Below are 18844 nucleotides of genomic sequence, written 5' to 3'. Positions count from 1 at the left end.
GCTTAATGGTTAATCTCTGCTATCTCCTTATTTGAAATCCGACTAAAAAGCATTGGCACACACATTCTAGTAGTATGCTACGTGTATTTCTCGTAAGTTTCTGAGTTTTACTTTCTTTTTTATCTACAGTGGCCCTGAAGTGCTAAACGCAAAAACAAAAACACAAACCAAATAAAAAACAAAACACAAAAACAAAACACCACAGCAAATCAAAAATCACACTCATTTGTGTTTGTGTATTTTGCTTTGTTTGCGATTACCTTTTTTGCTGTTATTTTCTTTTTTTGTTTTCTGATTTGTGTTTGTGACTACCTTTTCATTTGTGTTATTTTTTTATTTGCTGCGTTGTTTTGTTTTTGTGTTTTTTTTTAAATTTGGTTTGTGTTTTTTCTATTTGCATTCGTGTCAGTTTTTTGTTTTTGCATTTTGCACTTCAGGGCCACCGTACATATCTGCCACTTTATAAACTCGCAAATTTGCCACTTTATAAAGTAAAAAATGTATGATTTTTTTTCTTGCAAATTTGCCACTTTATAGTGACGTGAGTTTTTTTTTCTCTGAATATTGACCCGCCCTCTAAAAAATATTTGTATTTATACATAGCCCTAATATGCCGTCGTAAATAAATACTCTCTTTACAATGAATCATAATTTTCTCTCATATATTTCATAGTTCAGGCTTTGTAGGGTTAATTTGCCCGATCAATCAATTATGTCATATACATGTACATATATTACATGTTATATTTAATGGTTATCAACATTTTTCAAAAAGTTTTTTTCCGCATGCATTTCAATTTATGTCAATTATACATGTATTTTTGCTATTCGTGGGCCGGGCCAGTACCGATCAGCTCAAATGGCGGTGGTCTATTGCAGAGTAAATATAAAAGTGTTTTAAATAGGGTTAGGGTTAGGGTTAGGGTTAGTAATTGATTCACTTTTTTTTCAAACTCCTTGATCGCTGATCGGATAAAAAATGTGTCAAGGCTAATTAAAAGTTTTAATTCTTTGAAAGGATATATATAGAAAAATTGAGTGGTTGTAAAATACATCCATTTGGGGATTACCTGTCAAACATGGATGCATTTCAGTAATTCCAGAAATATCTGACATTAAAAAACAAAAAACAAAATGTGTGTGCGTGTGTGTGATTTGTGTGTGTGTTTGCAGCCACTCGTGCGCAAGAGGAACATGAACTATACAGTACACTGAAATAGTCTGTTGCAATGGGAGTTGGGACAATGTTGTACAAAATACTGTCATTACTGAGAATAAAGCTTTGTTGATTTCAATCTGCAATCATAAAATAAAGTGTCCAGCAAGACCACTCAAGAGCAGGCTTTGCTGTTTGCACACGTGCACAAAGCAAGTGCAGTGGCATTCCTGTTGCTAGGCAAATGTTCGATTCTCAACCAATTACTGTACAGTACTATAGAGAGCTTACATTTGTGTTGCTACATTTTCCACTAATTTCCTAGGGAGTGAAATCTTACGTCATTCTCAGAGGTGCCACACAGGCTGCAGGACTTGCACTCGATGCACTGCCAGCGATAAGTCCTCACTGCAGCTGTCATGTTCACTGTGAACTGCAGACAGGACGGGTGGCCTGGGTGCGCCACATGCACACACACAAATGCACACACACGCACACACACGCACACACACACGCACACACACACGCACACACACCGGCACGCACATGCCCACACAATTTTCACCACTACTTTCTGTACTTTCAGCTTTGTCGGCCATCTCGCCATTAATTCGATTACTTCTTGAAAGTGATTGATTCAGGTATGAGAGATGCTGACGTGAACATCCGATTTCATTAAATAATGGAAATTATTTTCTGATAGCATCTGTTTTGCATATACTGTATAATTTGTATGAAATTTTATAGCGACACATGAAATCTAGAAGTATTTTGTGAGTAATGATCAAGGTACAGTATTTGGTAATAAAGTCTGTTTAGCATTTGTACCGTTTCTAGAGACAGGCATTGCTATCCAAATGTTACTGTACCTTTTCCAATCAACATTTTTCTTTATTACAGTTACTCGCTGCTCTAACGAATGCAATTAATAAAAAAAGAAAAGAAAAGGACCATACCAGTGTTTTGCATGCTTTAGCCTATTCATTACAAATCACGTACATCTTTTTGGTTTTATTTTTTATTTTAGGATAAAAAGAAACACTGAATGGACAATATATACATACAAATACTGTACATAAAAACAAAAATACAGTAAACCTGTCAAATGCAATCAGTGCATTATTAAGAATTTAAATAAGAATTTACAATGTTTTTTTTTTTTTTAGCATTCACACCACTCAAGACACAATCGGACGGATAAGATAATAAATGTACAGACAACATCATGCTTGATTTCTATGCACAACCTGAAGTCATGTTAGAAAATTAGGGAGGAAAAAAAACATTAATGGTTTATGAAAAATGCATGCAACTCACAACAATTTCGTATACATTTGTTTCTTTTCACACAAGAAGGTGAAACCCAAAAACATGCTTAATTTTATTGCAAAAACAAAACCAAATAAAACATTGTAATCAGTGAACCAATTAGAATTTGGGCAATAACATTATCTTTTAATTCTGAGCATGTACTGTATAACCATAATAACAACTAAAGTTACATAGGGCCTTCTTCTATATTTCACCTTATTTTTTTATCTTAGCTCCTTACTGTATGAAGAACAGATTAAAAAAAAAATTCAAAAAAACTAACTCATCAATACAATGAAGGTGGAAAAAAGTACAAGTTCATCTTGTTCAAAATTTTCAATACAATTCGGTGCCTTAAATAGGCTATACTGTACTACAAAGAATAAAAATGCATAACTTCAGGACAAAGTTGACTGTCTCAATTTCAACAATTTATTCCAGTCATGTCCACGAACATTTTGGCCTCGGGGACTTCATCACAGATTGCGTGTCCTGTTGGCATGGCCGGAATAAATTGGGGAAATAGAGATGAGTCACTTTTATCCGTGAAGATCTCTTTGTCGGCTTCCTCTTCACCTTTGTGATTTTGGTTTATCATTACATCATCGCATAGAAACAGCATTTAATAGTTTTATTTATTGATTTGTTTAGGACAGCTCCTCTTCTGAAGATTTTACAGCTTAACAGCACTTTGAATACTTTTGTATTGAGCCAAATGCTTAACAACATTTACGACAAAATTATGTCAAATTTTATGAAATGCTAATGCAATGGGAACATTTTAAAGGAGCTTAATATTTAATCAAGAAGTGACAATTACACCCGCAAATATGATATTGTGTGTGTGTTTTTCAAAATTTTATATATAGTCCAGTCATCCCATTTGTGTGCGTTCATTCTGCATGGTTTTACTATGCAATGACTTAATAAGGTGCCACTCATGTTTCTAGACCAGAAAAAAAAACATACTTTCACTGCATGTAATTTGTTGCCACTTTCAAATCTCTTCCATTTTTTTGTTTTTTTTTTACATTTTAAGAACATAAAACGAGGGCCATTTGTGTGTGGAGGTTAACATTTGAAACATTCCAGCATTAGAGTCACTGCATTGCCATTTTGTTTTGCTGTACATGATTGTTTGAAGATGGGCTGAAAAAAACATTGGTATGGTCCATCCTTTAAATTTTTTTATAATGAAGACTATATGACGTTTATGATGAGCAAAGGGGGCATCAACAGAGAACCGCCTTGGTCCTTCTAAACATCCCCTTCATCTTTGCCCTACCTGAGCGCCCACAGTCCGCACAGGAAATAAGGTCCTCGGGACAGCCAGTCTTCTTTGAGCCGCCAAGGCAAAAGTCGCAGTATCCATTGGCGATGACCGAGCCATCTGCTGCTTTCTTGGCTGTCGGAAGGACAAAGAAGAATCGGCGGCTTAGAGACGCTGGAAGAGTAGTATAATGCAAAACTGAATATGTTTTAATATTGAGCAAGCAAGCTCTCATTGTCAGCTTCTTGAGAGCACAACGGATTGTCAATGAAACCATAACAAAATGACTGAAATGGGAAATAAAAACATGTAGTCTCGGACAAAAAGAAGTCAAAGTTAAAACATATACTAGTGAGATATAAAACACACTCAGCAGAATGAAACATTTCTTTTACTATTTCATCTGTTTGGCAAGGACTGCACCGGGCTCGCCAAATGCTTAGCCTAGAGGTAGGCAGAAGATGTGAAAAAAAGGAAGAAAGAGAGCAAGATTGCTAGGAACTGCATATGAGGGGGATTCGGCAAATAACGCCGTCATTTGGAAGTTTGAGCATTTGGAAGTTTGGGGGAAAATCAGTCTTGAAAGTCACACAAAACTTCAGTTTAACTTCACATCACAAGCTTCAAAGGTTTAGCTGCAAGCTTTTTAGTTGGTTTCTTTGGTGTTTGGAGGCTTTTGTGCAACATTTATTCCAAATTAAGGCCAAGTCTCAATAAGAGATTTTAAGAGAAGACAAACAAGAAGTGCAATCCTACAATCCATCCATCCATTCACCCACCCATCCATTTCTTAATTCATCCATACATGCATGCATGCATCCATTCATTCATTCATCCATTCATACATTCATCCATTCATCCATTCATCCACCCATCCATCAATCCACCCATTCATTCATTCATTCATTCAGTCACGCATGCATTCATTTATTCATCCATCCATTCATTCATTATCCATCCATCCACAAAGTCTTCAATTCAATTATTCATTCATTCATTCATCCATTCATCATCCAACCATTTCTTAATCCATCCATCCATTTATTAATCCATCCATCCATCAATTCATTCAATAATTCATCTATCCATTAATCCCTAATTCATCCATCCATCATGCATTCATCCATCAGTTATTATTTCATTCATCCATCAATGAATCCATAAACATGTTCATCCATTCATCCACCTATTCATCCATCCATTCATTATTTTATTCATCCATCCACCATGCAGCCATCTACCCATTCATTATCCATCCATCAGTTATTATTTCATCCATCCATCCATGAGTCCATCAATTTATTCTTTCATTCATTCATCCACCCATCCAACCATTTCTTAATACATACATCCATACATCCATGCATGCATCCATCCATCCATTCATTATTTCTCCATCAGTGATTATTTCATCCATACATCCATTTATGCATCCATTCATTCATTCATCCATCCATTGCTCAATCCATCCATTTTTTTAATTCATCCATGCATGCCTGCATGCATGGATCCATTCATTCATCAGGGATTATTTCATTCATCCATCAATTAATTAATTAATTAATCCATCCATTCATTCTTTAATTAATCCATCCATCCAATTTCTTCGGCTTGATCATCAGCCAACCACAGGGCACATACAGACAAACAAACATTCACACTCAAATTCACATCTTTAAACAATTAGAACCTTTCAATAATCTGACATGATGAATGTTATTTGGAATGTGAACGCAAACTAGAGTACTGTTAATCTAGGCAGGCTCATCGGAAACATATAAACTCGGCATAGAAAAGCAACTGTGCTGCAATAACATCAATATTTAAACACATCATGAATCCTATGGAAGTTGTATATCGTTGTATACGTAAAATGGAATTAGGCACAAAATGAAATGATTAAATAAAATGTGTGCCTGCAGGTCCTGTCTTGCTATTATTGAACTGTATGCATGCAGGTCTTAATCATCAGGTATGCACCCAATACCAAGCCATGTTCTCCTACCACCAGAGGGCACAGAACCCTTGCTGTGACAAACTCACAAGCTCCACTGCAAAGCAGGCCAACCTCCACGTCCATCTCTAAAATATCGTAGCATCTCTGCTGCTGTTTGGCTGTTGATTGCATAACACCGTTAATGGAAGCAATCACATGACCTCTGCACGCTGTTGTGCATGTGTGTTCTTTCGAGAAGATGCGACGTATGGTTCTTTTTTATTTGACAGCGGATTATACATCTGAATGCATTCAGACACACTCACGCAAACAACAAAGAAATCATTTGACGTGAAGAAAAGCAAAAGATAAGCCCGCTGACATGCAGAAAGACAATAGCATGCTCTTGCTCGTGCTCGTGTGTCAGTGTGTGTGCGTGTGCACATGAGCGAGAGGTCATTAATCCCTCCATTCCAGCGTGGAATTTTGTTTGGCCGGAAGGGGGTAGGGGCTGAGGAGAGGGTGATAATGTGATTGAAAAGAGGGTGAGAGAAGAGAAGGAGAACCGGGAGGGGCAGATATTTGTTGTTGTACCTCACAGAGGCTAGCTTGAAACCGCTGAGGAATATTGTACAATAATTCCAACAACAATTCTGATCAGGATGATAGCTAAAGAGAGACAAAGAGCATGGCAAGGTTTGGAATGGCTGTATAAATGCTCCTGGAGAATTTAATAACTTTACTGTACTGTACTGTACTGTACACACAAAAACTAAACATTTACAAAAGCTGCAAAACAACAATGCACATATAACATATTACAATTTATAGACATTTAAATCAGCACAGCTTTAGTATAAAGGAAAATATTAATGTCCGTTTTATAGAGTTCTGCTGGCCATGGCTTGACAGTGTTAGCTTAAATTCATAAGACAGATAGCCGTATCACAATTTTAATCATCTTTCTGCTAGCGATAGCATTATGAGAGCTCGGTGGCATCAGCTTTTCATTATGGGAAATATTACTTGTGTTTCATCAAACCTGCGATGGCAACAGATATGCCAGGTCCTGGTTCGTGCTTTCGTTGATTAAAAATATGATCGTTCATATCATCACAAAAATTGAGTGTAATATTATAGGTCTCATCTTCTTTAATAGCAATGACAAGCCCTTGGCTTGCAAATGGAAATTGCAGTGATTGCTTGCTCATATTTGCTAAACAAAACGAAGACTTGATATGATAATTTGGGTAATTTATAAACAAAATAGCTATAGCATTTCATATTACAATATAAAATATCGTATTGCACTTAATCAGCAGAGATACTAAAATTCATACCAAGGGGTGCATTTTGCTATGATTTATATCACTTGGCTATATCCAATTTGGCAGGCTTCCACTGAGTTTTAACACTTAAGGTAGTAAATGTGTCAAATTTGTTGCTGTTGCTGCTAAAACGGCATAATGAGAAGGACACTGCAACGAGTTCCTGTTGCAATTTAGTATTGATTTAACAGTACAGCACGTTTTATTATTGTGCTCTTAGTTTGCATGCGGTGGCAGTATCAAACAGGGAGCTGTTTCGACTCATTTTGCTACATGAAAGTCCAAATAATACTATGCACATATAGAGACAGACAACAATTCACACTTATATTCACACTATCTGAACGTAACTTTGATTTTTTATTTCATTTTTTTCGCAACTGAACCACTACATTGTCATTGTTAACTCAGTCAATGCCATTGACGGCTATATACGTCAAAAATTCATTTGAACTATTAGTTTACATTTTTTTCCCACTTTTGTTAACAAGAGTAGGAAAACCTAGATTTTTTTTATTGTACATTTAGAACACATATAACATTTTGATTAATTGTGAGTTAACTAGTGAAGTCATGCGATTAATTATGATTACAAATTGCATTCGCCTGACGCCCCAAATTTTTAATTATGTTCTTTTTCTTTTTTTTTATTCATTCATTGCTTAATTCAGTTGAACTATTTCTATTAGTTAAAATTTTTTCCCCACTTTTGTTAACAAGAGTATGAAAACCTAGATATTTTTTTATTGTACATTTGGAACAGATACAGAAATTGTGAACTGTTGCCCCTAATTTTTAATATATATATATATATATATATATATATATATATATATATATATATATATATATACATATATATATATATATATATATATATATATATATATATATATATATATATATATATTTTTTTTTTTTTAATGAATTCATGACAGTGAATGAGTTAAATTAAAATTGCACTGTCATTGTCAATTGTAAGTAATAATTTCTTAAAAGGGATTTGACAGCATAATACAGGGGAAGTGAATTCCTAGAGGTGGAACCTCCAATTGCGCATGTTGTCAGGATTATGATGGAGAATAATGAAGAAATTTCAGGACACAGCTTTCTTTGATTAATCTGGTTTTATTTTTATTATTTTTTTAGTCCGGTTTTATTTTGGCAACAAGCTTGTGTCAGAGAAAATCTTTAAAAAAATGGAACGGGGTCTGTCTTTGTCTGTGTCCCATCTTACAGTGCTGGAGAATGAATAGCTAATGTTACTTCTTGAATATGTATGCCATAGTGTCATAGAGTGTCATCTTACATGACAGGACCTTAGGCATCAATGTTGTTTTTGTCCATTCCAAGCCCGCAGACACCAGAGTTACCCAGCTGTGCAAATGCAGGTCACAAATCTAACAGGTATAGATGTTTACCTATAGTGTGATAAAAATAAATAAATAAATACATGAATAAAAATAAACTCATTTCCTATGCCTGCATCATTCTTTTCATCTTTTCATATGAATTTGAGCTATGTGATTGATCTGTGTCTAAGCCTGACGCAGCACAATGTGCTAAAACTACAATTGGGCCACGGGTCAACTGTTAACTTTCGTAGCCAAATAAAAAAAAATTAATAAAATGTTGATTCGATGCAAAATTTAATTAATAGTCCTTCTGCCTTGATGTGTTGCAGCTCTTTTTTTGTGTTAACATAGCAGTTGTTTGAAGGTAGCTAATTTATTTTAGCCCATTTATGGCATTTAGCATAATATGTTAGCATTTAGCTAACGGTGATTATATGACTTGGTTGAACATTTCTGAGTTTAATAAGTTTAAATACATTTGAGTATGTTTAAATGTGCTTAACCCCTGGGCGTTATTTGACCATTTTTTGGCTTTTTGTTGGTTCTGACCAAGCCATTTCAAAATAAAATAACACCCAGGGGTTAAAGTGTGTGTTATTGAGGGGATGCTTTATGTTTGTAGCCTTTATTATTATTTCACTAATAGCATTTTATTCTCCACACTTTTTCCCATGCAAAAACTTTCACATAAAACATCTGTTTTACACCTTGCTTCAATTTTTTTTTCTTCACTTTTCATCTACAATTGATAATTTGTAAAGGGAAAAAAAAACACATCAAGTCCATTGCGGCTCAGTGGCTAGTGTGGCGGAATCCCACCTTAGACGGATTGCATTTCAAGTTTTTATCATTTAACTACAATTTGAAATTTTCACAAAATGTTTCTTTCAATTTACTTCATAAGCACATGCATTCAAATTGAACTTTTGTCTATTGTTAATATGATCTCTATATCGCAGCCAGGCTGGTCTGTAACATATTCCCTACAATAAAAAGCAAAAATTGTTGTAGAGCTCTTGAATCGGACTTCCTTTCGAGTTAATTTTTCTGTATTGAAGCCTTTTTATGTTGAGGAAAATCAACACAGCCAGATGTTTTCTGTGCATTATAAAGCTTTGTTGTACACGCCTGGAGCTAAAGCAAACACACTAGAGTCTTCTTTTTAATGGTCATATATACTTTTATCTCCACTATGTTTGTTTGTTGCCACTGATTGGGCCTCGAAATCCCTGCTGGGATACGCTAGACAGACACACAAACGCACACACACACAATTGAAACACATTTACGGCTACATGTGTGCGCAGTAGTAATATATGTGCATGTATGTGTATCTTTCCTGGCTTTTGTATTGCAGCCTGCGAGCGTGTGTGAAGACCGCAGGGAGTGAATCAGCAGGTCTTGGTGTATTTCAGTCAAGGCTGCCTGCTGGCCCATAGCGGAGAGGGGGAAAAAAAAGTCCATCAATGATTAAACGCCTGTGGCCTTGTTTCAGAACCAGCCTGCAACCACCGACACGCCACTTCTGGACATAGGAGGAAGGAGGAGGGATAGAGAGGACAATCGAAAATCCATTCTCAATGTGCAAAAACGTAAAACATACTATACATAAAACGATGACGGTTTTACCTCTTCCTCCTAAGCCTCATGCACCTTATGTCTCCTTCTTCCCTGCATTTCCATTTGTTGTACCCCCATATCTCCCCTTCTCCGGCTGACCCCTCCTCTCCCTCCTCTGTCTCCACCTCCTCCCCCCTCCCCTCTTCCAATTACCAGGAGGAGTATGAGCAGAACCACACACTTCACAGCTTTCAAGTGTTGGAGAGACATATTCTCCTGGGAATTATCCAGCAAGCAATGAATCCACAAATACCCCCCACACGCCCCCGACACCCCCTTCCTTATATCTCCCACCCCTCATTTCCCCCAACACCTACACTACCTTACCCTATCCTTCTTTTCTCCCTGCTCTCTCACCCCATCAGTTTATAACCCTTCCGCCTCATGGCCCAATAAAAAAAAAAATTATATTACACTTAATCATACTACTTTTCAGCCAACCTCTTCTTAATTTTATGAATTAATATCAAGTATTTGAAGTATCACTATTTGTTGCCGTATTTGTTCTACATTTTAAAAAATATCACAGAGCAATGCAAATTAATGATTTATTGAGTAAATAATGTTCCAGTTTAGTGAATAATAAAATATGTTTAGATGTAAAATTATATTATGCCACAGGGAGTAAACTGCATTTATGTAAACTGATTAGTTGAGAGATAACACACTCAATTTGACTTTGTCCCGAGAAAACATCTTATTTTCATTTAACTGGGACTGAATGTTATCCTTTTTGTAAATACAAATACATATTCTGCAAATATTAGCGTGTACTAGTGCTGTTCCTGGCAATAATCCAAATAACATATTGGCCATATCTGACACCCTCAGGAAATTTATCCTTTGAAATTCTTCAGAGCAAATGTTATGTGTGACATTTCGATTTCTTAGTGAGCTAAAATGCAATTGATGGATAACAGTGACACAAATGACCTGATGTTGCACACAGTTGTCTTGCACCAACTCTGAAGAAGTCTGCATGCTGCATTCACACCTGCTATTCATGCACGTGGAATGGAATCCCCTAAGAGCTGGGATGGGCGTGTACCGATACCAGGTATGATTATTGGGCCGATACCTAGCCTTATTTCAAGGTATCGGTACTTACAATGGCTGTCGATACCTGAAAGAAACTAGGGAAATTACCATTAATTTCATGCAATGTAATGGAAAAGTACTATATGTAGATTTTTCTTTAAAATTGCCTGTCAAAAAAACAAATAGTGGTATCAATGCGGCATCCTATACCATATCATGACGAATCTGTAGCTAATAAAAGTATATAAAATAATAAAAGTAATAAAGTAAATAATAAAATAAAGTTCATAAAAGTTAACATTTTGTCAAGAATTAATTTGATTATCTTTCAAGTACAATTAATACCTTTAAAAACAAATTTTGCCACTTGCTGTCGACTGAAGATGACATCACCTGTGCTGAGGAAATATTGGTAATGACCAATCATGGCTCACCTGTTTTCTGAGTTTGGTCAGCAAATTGAGCCATGATTGGTTGTTATCTATTTCCTCAGCACGGGTGATGTCATCTTCAGTCGACAGCAAGTGGCAAACTTAGTTTTTAAAGGTATTCGTTGTTCATGAAAAACAATGACGCTATCACATTAATTATAGACAAACGATTATCTTCTTACTGTTGAAAATGGCTCGATGAGTCAAGCATCCCTTTCACATCAGGAAAAATTAAAAACAGGTGCTTTTATATATATTTGGAGTGTTGTATTATTTTAAGCGAACTATGTGCTTGTGACATATATTTGATGACTAAATAATGTTCAAAATATGGCTCATATTAAATGATACCATTCCACTATTTTTCTAAGCAGTTAATTTATTTTCCACACATACATCACTGTAAAAAAATAAATAAAGAAATAAGAGACCACGGCAAAATGATCAGTTTGTCCAGTTTTGCTATTTATATTGTAGGTATTTGTTTCAGTATTTATTTTTTTATTGTGTAAACTGCTTACAACATGGTTAGAATACTAAAAAAGGTCCACAGTTTAGTTTTTTTGTTCTTTGTAATCTATTTTTCCAGGGATGGTGTTCTCGGCTGTGTATGTACACAACAGCAAACATCAATCTATTCCTTTTCTACTGCCTTTCCTTTTCAAGGTCAGGGGTGAACTGAAAAGCCTTTCCCCCACTGACTTTGCGCTACATCCTGGACCACGCAAGCTAACATAAACTGCACAACAACCAGCTTCACAATAATGCAAATTGCAATCCAGTTTAATGTAATCAATTACTTTATGTAAAACACAAATATATTTAATTTCATGAAATGAAAGATAAAAATATTCACTTCTGATTGGCAGTGTCTGGGAAATAACAATACATCATTGCAGTTGTAATTTGCAATGTTGTACAACTGTACTACATCTATTAGCTATTCATATCAATCATTCAATCATGTAACTAATTAAGGCAACCAAATGATTATAAAATAGTATAACCTGGCCAGTGGCTTTATTAGCAACAAAATTAACAGGTGAGGGGGCCAATTGCGTGTGGAGAAGACGATAGGAATGAGACAGAGGAGGATTTCAGTGATGGATGATGCAAAGGGCGAAGCCGAATGGGGAGAATGGAAAAAAAAGAAACGCAAAATGAGGTGGATGTACAAAGAGTAGTGCAAGGAGGGGAGGTGGAGGGAGAAAAAAAAAGTGTCTCTGGTTGTATCGGAGCAGCCGTGTGTGAAAGCACACACTCTGCAATCCTGTCGCCTTACTGCTTAATGAGGAGAACCTCTTAGGAGTAAAACACAGTACGGTACACACACACATATACACATCCAACACACACAAATTTACAACGGAGTCTTCGCTTAATAACTTTTGCTGTCCAGTTTCGATCCCACCCCCCACTTTCTCTCTATAGTGGGATGAATGAGAGTCCCTGGCTCCTCGTTTGTCCAGCCACACACACGCGCACACACACAGAACACATTCCTATTCCTAATTAAGAAAATCTATATTTGACTTTGCAATGCACATATCGTACATGTGCATTGTTGCAGACACAATAGCTAAGATGCTCAAGGAGACATTTCCAGGTTTTCTTGGCAAACGAAGTGGCAAGAATGCAGTCGGATGGAAAGCGTCAGTCACAGATGAAAAGTCACCGCCTTTTTCTCTCATCCCTTCTTCCTCCCCTCTGCCTATGTGCCATCCTCATCCTCTCCCGTCCTCTTTGCACTTTCATAGGTTCTCATTATTGCTGTTTTTCTCTCTGCTCTGTGCTTGAGCACCCCCCACCCCACCCCCCCACACACCCCTATTTCCCCCTTATTCTACTCTACACTACCTGTAAAAATTTGAATTCTGTCCTGCAAGACAAATCGGATTCCATATACCTGTCTCTTGTCCACTGCAGCCATCATGCATAACTCAACCTCCAATGTACGGACACACACATACACATTCTTTCACTCACTCAGCAGGTTGCGTAACTCCCAAAGATGTGTGGCCGTGGATGCATGCGTGTGTGTGTACATGCAGAGTGTATGCCTGTGGAATGCAAATGCGTGCAGAGATGACTTTGCAAAGTAAGGAGGAGGGAAGCGGGTTTGGTGCATAATAAAACTTGATTTGTTGCTGCTGTGTAATCGCACCGACTTGATGGGACGTACACAAACGGATCATATTCTGCAATCTGCATTTGGGAGCTCATTTAGTAAATAGCCACAGATGGATGCAAACACACATCTCAACCTTGAAATGCAGACACCAAAAAATTGTGCATTTGTGCTCACTTACTTGCTCTCCCTTGAAAAGAAGCACTTAGCCAGCTTGGGTTTCTGTCCCCTCAGTTAGGATGCAAATTATAGATCCTATTTTGTTGCAGGGTGAAATAGCTTAGTCACATGACAAATAGTCATTTGGACTGGAAGAAAAAAGTACTTATGGACATTTTGAGGGGAAAAAAGTTGTGAAAGTAAATATTGTGAACAACTGTTTGTTGCAGTTGAAAAAGTGGTTGTACTGGTGGGCAGTGAGGTCAGTAACATATGTCAGTAAAGCAGGGGTGTCTAAACGTTTTCATTTGAGGGCCAAATACAAAAATATGGACGTATGCAATGATATATTTTTGAAAGTTTTTTGTTTTGCAAAAACTGCTACATACCAGCTTTCTATGATAAAGGTGGTAAGGCAAATAATTTAGGATTTTCAAGATCCCGCAAGACTAGATCCCGCAAGACTAGATCCACACCTGCGCACACCTCAGAATCAAAACAAGATCAAACACTACAGTATAAAGATGACCATTTAAAAAAAGTTGAGGATAAACAGAACACCAAGTGGAATAAATGTTTTTTTCTTCTAAAATGTAATTATTTTTATTCACTACTGTGATTTGAAAATAAATTGTTTTTTTATTTTTAGCTGTAAATTGTTTATTTGTATATTTAAAACCTCTACAGTATATAAGCCAATTTATACATCCATTTCTTAACCGCTTTTCCTCACAAGGGATGCGGGGGGCACTGGAGCCTATCCCAGCTGGCTTCAGGCAGTAGGCGGGGTACACCCTGAACTGGTTGCCAGCCAATCACAGGGCACAAAGAGCCAAACAACCATCCACACTCACACCTATGGACAATTTGGAGTGTTCAGTTAACCTGCCATGCATTTCTTTGGAATGTGGGAGGAAACCGGAGTACCCGGAGAAAACCCACGCTATCACGGTTGTGTCACGGAGCGCCGTGGTGTCTGTCGAAGTGAGGCGTAGAGGACCCGAAATGCAGGGAGGCAGGAGAACCACGGCAGGAGTGCGGGTTAGACAGTTGTACTTTATTTGTACAACTCAAAATCAAACTGACAACACAAACTCCGGGTGTGACCGTAACAAATGGCAATGATCCCACAAGGACTGATCACCACCCGGGAACTAAATACCCACACAAATTAGGTTGATTAGTCACACCTGAGGCCAGGCACAAGTGGCTGAGAGCCCGGATTGGTCAGCCTGCGGAAGGGCAGGAATCCACTCAGGACCAATCGGGACCCTCAACCAAAACCCGATCCTCCCAGACATGACAGTACCCACCCCTTAAGGGATGGATTCCAGACGTCCCTAAAAAGTTCCAAAACAGGGCGGGCGGAGGGAGCGCGGAGGCGGGAACCTGGCACGTCCCTCAGGACTAGTCCGGGGGACGTCCCGGACGCCAGACGAGGGGAGCCCGGCGTCGCTGATCTGGAGGGCGCCCCGGACGCCACACCGGAACAGGACGGCCGTGGGATGAACATCTCCTGTCCACCCCCATGGGCCTGACGCCGCCATGGAAGAGGCGAAGAGACCCCGCACGAGAGCGGCCGAACCCAGGAGGCCCGGGGCTGCAGTGGCGAGGACGCCCGGGGTCCTGAGGCTGCCGTGGAGGCTGCCGTGGAGGCGGCCGACGAGGCGCGAAGACTTGAGGCTGCCGTGGCGGCGCGAAGACTTGAGGCTGCCGTGGAGGCGCGAAGACTTGAGGCTGCCGTGGAGGCGGCCGACGAGGCGCGACGACTTGAGGCTGCCGTGGAGCCGGCACGGAGTCCTGGGGCTGCCGTGGAGCCGGCACGGAGTCCTGGGGCTGCCGTGGAGCCGGCACGGAGTCCTGGGGCTGCCGTGGAGCCGGCACGGAGTCCTGGGGCTGCTGCGGCGCCGGCACGGAGTCCTGAGGCTCCGTCGGCCGACGTGGCTCGGAGACCCGAGGCTCCTGCGGCAGACGTGGCTCGAAGACCTGGGGCTGCGGCGGCAGACGTGGCTCGAAGACCTGGGGCTGCGGCGGCAGACGTGGCTCGAAGACCTGGGGCTGCGGCGGCAGACGTGGCTCGAAGACCTGGGGCTGCCGCGGAGCCGGCACGGGAACCTGACAGTACCCCCCCCTTAAGAGATGGATTCCAGACGTCCCTTTTAAAAAGTTCCAAAACAGGGCGGGCGGAGGGGGCGCGAACCTGAGGCTGACGCGGAGCCGGCACTGGGACCGGGAGCTGCTGCGGAGCCGGCACAGGAACCCGGGGCTGACGCGGAGCCGGCACTGGAACCCGGGGCTGACGCGGAGCCGGCACTGGAACCCGGGGCTGACGCGGAGCCGGCACGGGAACCCGGGGCTGACGCGGAGCCGGCACGGGAACCCGGGGCTGACGCGGAGCCGGTACTGGGACCCGGGGCTGACGCGGAGCCGGTACTGGGACCCGGGGCTGACGCGGAGCTGGAACGGGAACGTGGGGCTGACGCGGAGCCGGTACTGGGACCGGAAGCTGATCCGGAATCCTGGGGCTGGCGTGGAGCTGGTACTGGGACCTGGAGCTGACGCGGAGCCGGTACTGGGACCGGAAGCTGCTGTGGAGCTGATCCGGAATCCTGGGGATGACGCGGAGCCGGTACTGGGACTGGGAGCTGACGCGGAGCCGGCACAGGAACCTGAGGCTGACGCGGAGCCGGTACTGGAACCGGGAGCTGCTGTGGAGCTGAACCGGAATCCTGGGGCTGACGCGGCTCAGGCGATGATGCCAGGGGCTTCAGCGGCACAGGCGAGGATGCCAGGGGCTGCAGCGGCACAGGCGAGGATGCCAGGGGCTGCAGCGGCACAGGCGAGGATGCCAGGGGCTGCCGCCGCACGACGCGCGCCGCCGGAACGGGAACCAGTGACGGCCGCAGGATGCGCGCCGCCGGAACAGGAAGCGGGCGCTGCACAGGGGCCGCCAGGACTGGCAGCGGGCGCTCAACTAGCGCCGCTGGAAACACCGGCCACGTGCACTCCGCGAGCGCCGCCAGATCATCGGCATCAGGCGCTGCCATCAGCGCCGCCGGAAACACTGGCAACGTGCGCTCCGCGAGCGCCGCCAGAACGTCGGCTTCGGGCGCTGCCATCAGCGCCGCCGGAAACACTGGCAACGTGCGCTCCGCGAGCGCCGCCAGAACATCGGCTTCGGGCGCTGCCATCAGCACAGCCGGAAACACTGGCAACGTGCGCTCCGCGAGCGCCGCCAGAACATCGGCTTCGGGCGCTGCCATCAGCGCCGCCGGAAACACTGGCAACGTGCGCTCCGCCGAAAACTGCATCGGTACCTGCCTCTTGGTCCGCTGGGTCCGTCTTGGTGGGATCATTCTGTCACGGTTGTGTCACGGAGCGCCGTGGTGTCTGTCGAAGTGAGGCGTAGAGGACCCGAAATGCAGGGAGGCAGGAGAACCACGGCAGGAGTGCGGGTTAGACAGTTGTACTTTATTTGTACAACTCAAAATCAAACTGACAACACAAACTCCGGGTGTGACCGTAACAAATGGCAATGATCCCACAAGGACTGATCACCACCCGGGAACTAAATACCCACACAAATTAGGTTGATTAGTCACACCTGAGGCCAGGCACAAGTGGCTGAGAGCCCGGATTGGTCAGCCTGCGGAAGGGCAGGAATCCACTCAGGACCAATCGGGACCCTCAACCAAAACCCGATCCTCCCAGACATGACACACGCAAGCACGGGGAGAACATGCTAACTCCACCCAGGAAGGCCGAAGCCCGGACTCGATCTCACGTCCTCTGCACTGGGAGGCGGACGTGCTAACCAGTCAGCCACCGTGCCTAATTTATACATAGTACACAGTAAATTTTGTAGAATAAATTTTACTCTGAAAACGGCTATGTTAAGTCCCAGTCTAAACAGAGTAATCACAGAACCTTCAGGTTGGGAGCCAATCGAACCACTGACTCATGCCACTCCTGCTCTGTGTCAATATATCTTAAGTGTCAGGTGGAATCCTCGTATCTCCATTTGGACACACAAGCAATACGTTAACTAACAAAAAGTCTGACATAGCTCAAGTGGTAGAGTGGCTGTCTTCCATACTTAAGTGGGGTTTTTGTTGTTGTTGTTTTTTACTCTCTTCCAACTGTAAAGTTTACTGTGTTTAGAGTGGGACCGAATATAGTGGGTTTTTTTAAGAGTAAAATTTACTCTACCTCATTTACTGTGTAGTGGTACCTAATTTTTCGACACTATCCCTTCTCACTCTGCACACTACCATCCTTTTTTTTAACTTGCTTTGCGGGCCATGTCAAATGTTTTGTTTTTGTATACATTTTTGGGTATATGCCGTGGGCCGCTGATAAATGGATGGAGGGCCGCAAATGGCCCCAGAACGTAGTTTGGACACCACTGATGTAAAGAACAATACCTTGCAAGATTTTCAATCAAAGGTATTTCATTTTATGACAGACAAGTCATAGAGACTGAAAACCTGGACATGATACCAACAGACAGAGATCGGTTGAGGGTGAGGGTGGATTTGGGAGGTGCAGTGGGGAGTGCTGTGTGTTGCTGTGCTGTGCGTGCGTGCGTGCGAGCGCGCACATGTACATGTTTATGTGTGTGTGCGGTTGAGGAGGGCAGCATATCCAAACATGGCCGACAGAAGTATGGAACCACAAAACAAGCAGCCAGCAAGCCACAGCACAGCATCTTGAGACAGAATAGCAAATGAAGCAGACTCCAATATTACCCTGCCTTCACCAGTCCAACACTCTGGGGGAATCTATATGATGAATCATGAAGAGATTTTTTTTTTATTATTATTATTTTGCTTTTCTCCCAGTCTCTACAGCTCAAAGTGCGTCTTGTCTTTGTCTGTGTTCCCTTCTCTCTGTCTCATGTTGCTTTCTTTATGTTATTTTTAATGAACTGTGCTTCCCTCCCTTATAATTTGGCTTTGTCCATCCCACCGTGTCTCACTTCCCTCTTCCTTCCTCATTACACTTCTCCTATTTCATTCCAATTCTCTGTCAGTCAGTCAGTCTGTCTGTCTCTCTGTCTCTCTCTCTCTCTCTCTCCCTCTCTCTCTCTCTTTCTCTCTCTCTCTCCTCATG

The 18844-nt window shown here is 41.5% G+C and overlaps 1 protein-coding gene across 3 annotated transcripts in view; it reads right to left on the bottom strand.

Annotated features, from left to right (window-relative positions):
- The window catches only part of dpf1 (double PHD fingers 1), a 52414-nt gene that overhangs the window by 10305 nt on the left and 23265 nt on the right, over window positions 1-18844 (bottom strand). For all 3 annotated transcript variants that reach the window (XM_077566019.1, XM_077566018.1, XM_077566020.1), the window contains exons 9-10: window positions 3753-3872; window positions 1497-1609 (exon numbers count right to left, since the gene is read on the bottom strand). In XM_077566019.1, coding sequence (XP_077422145.1) covers window positions 1497-1609; window positions 3753-3872 — 233 coding nt within the window. The remainder of the gene's footprint in view (window positions 1-1496; window positions 1610-3752; window positions 3873-18844) is intronic.

Source organism: Vanacampus margaritifer, chromosome 5 (assembly GCF_051991255.1).
Source record: "Vanacampus margaritifer isolate UIUO_Vmar chromosome 5, RoL_Vmar_1.0, whole genome shotgun sequence".
NCBI lineage: Eukaryota > Metazoa > Chordata > Actinopteri > Syngnathiformes > Syngnathidae > Vanacampus > Vanacampus margaritifer.
Note: the sequence above shows the minus strand (reverse complement) of the source record. Positions and strands in the feature narration are given on the sequence as shown.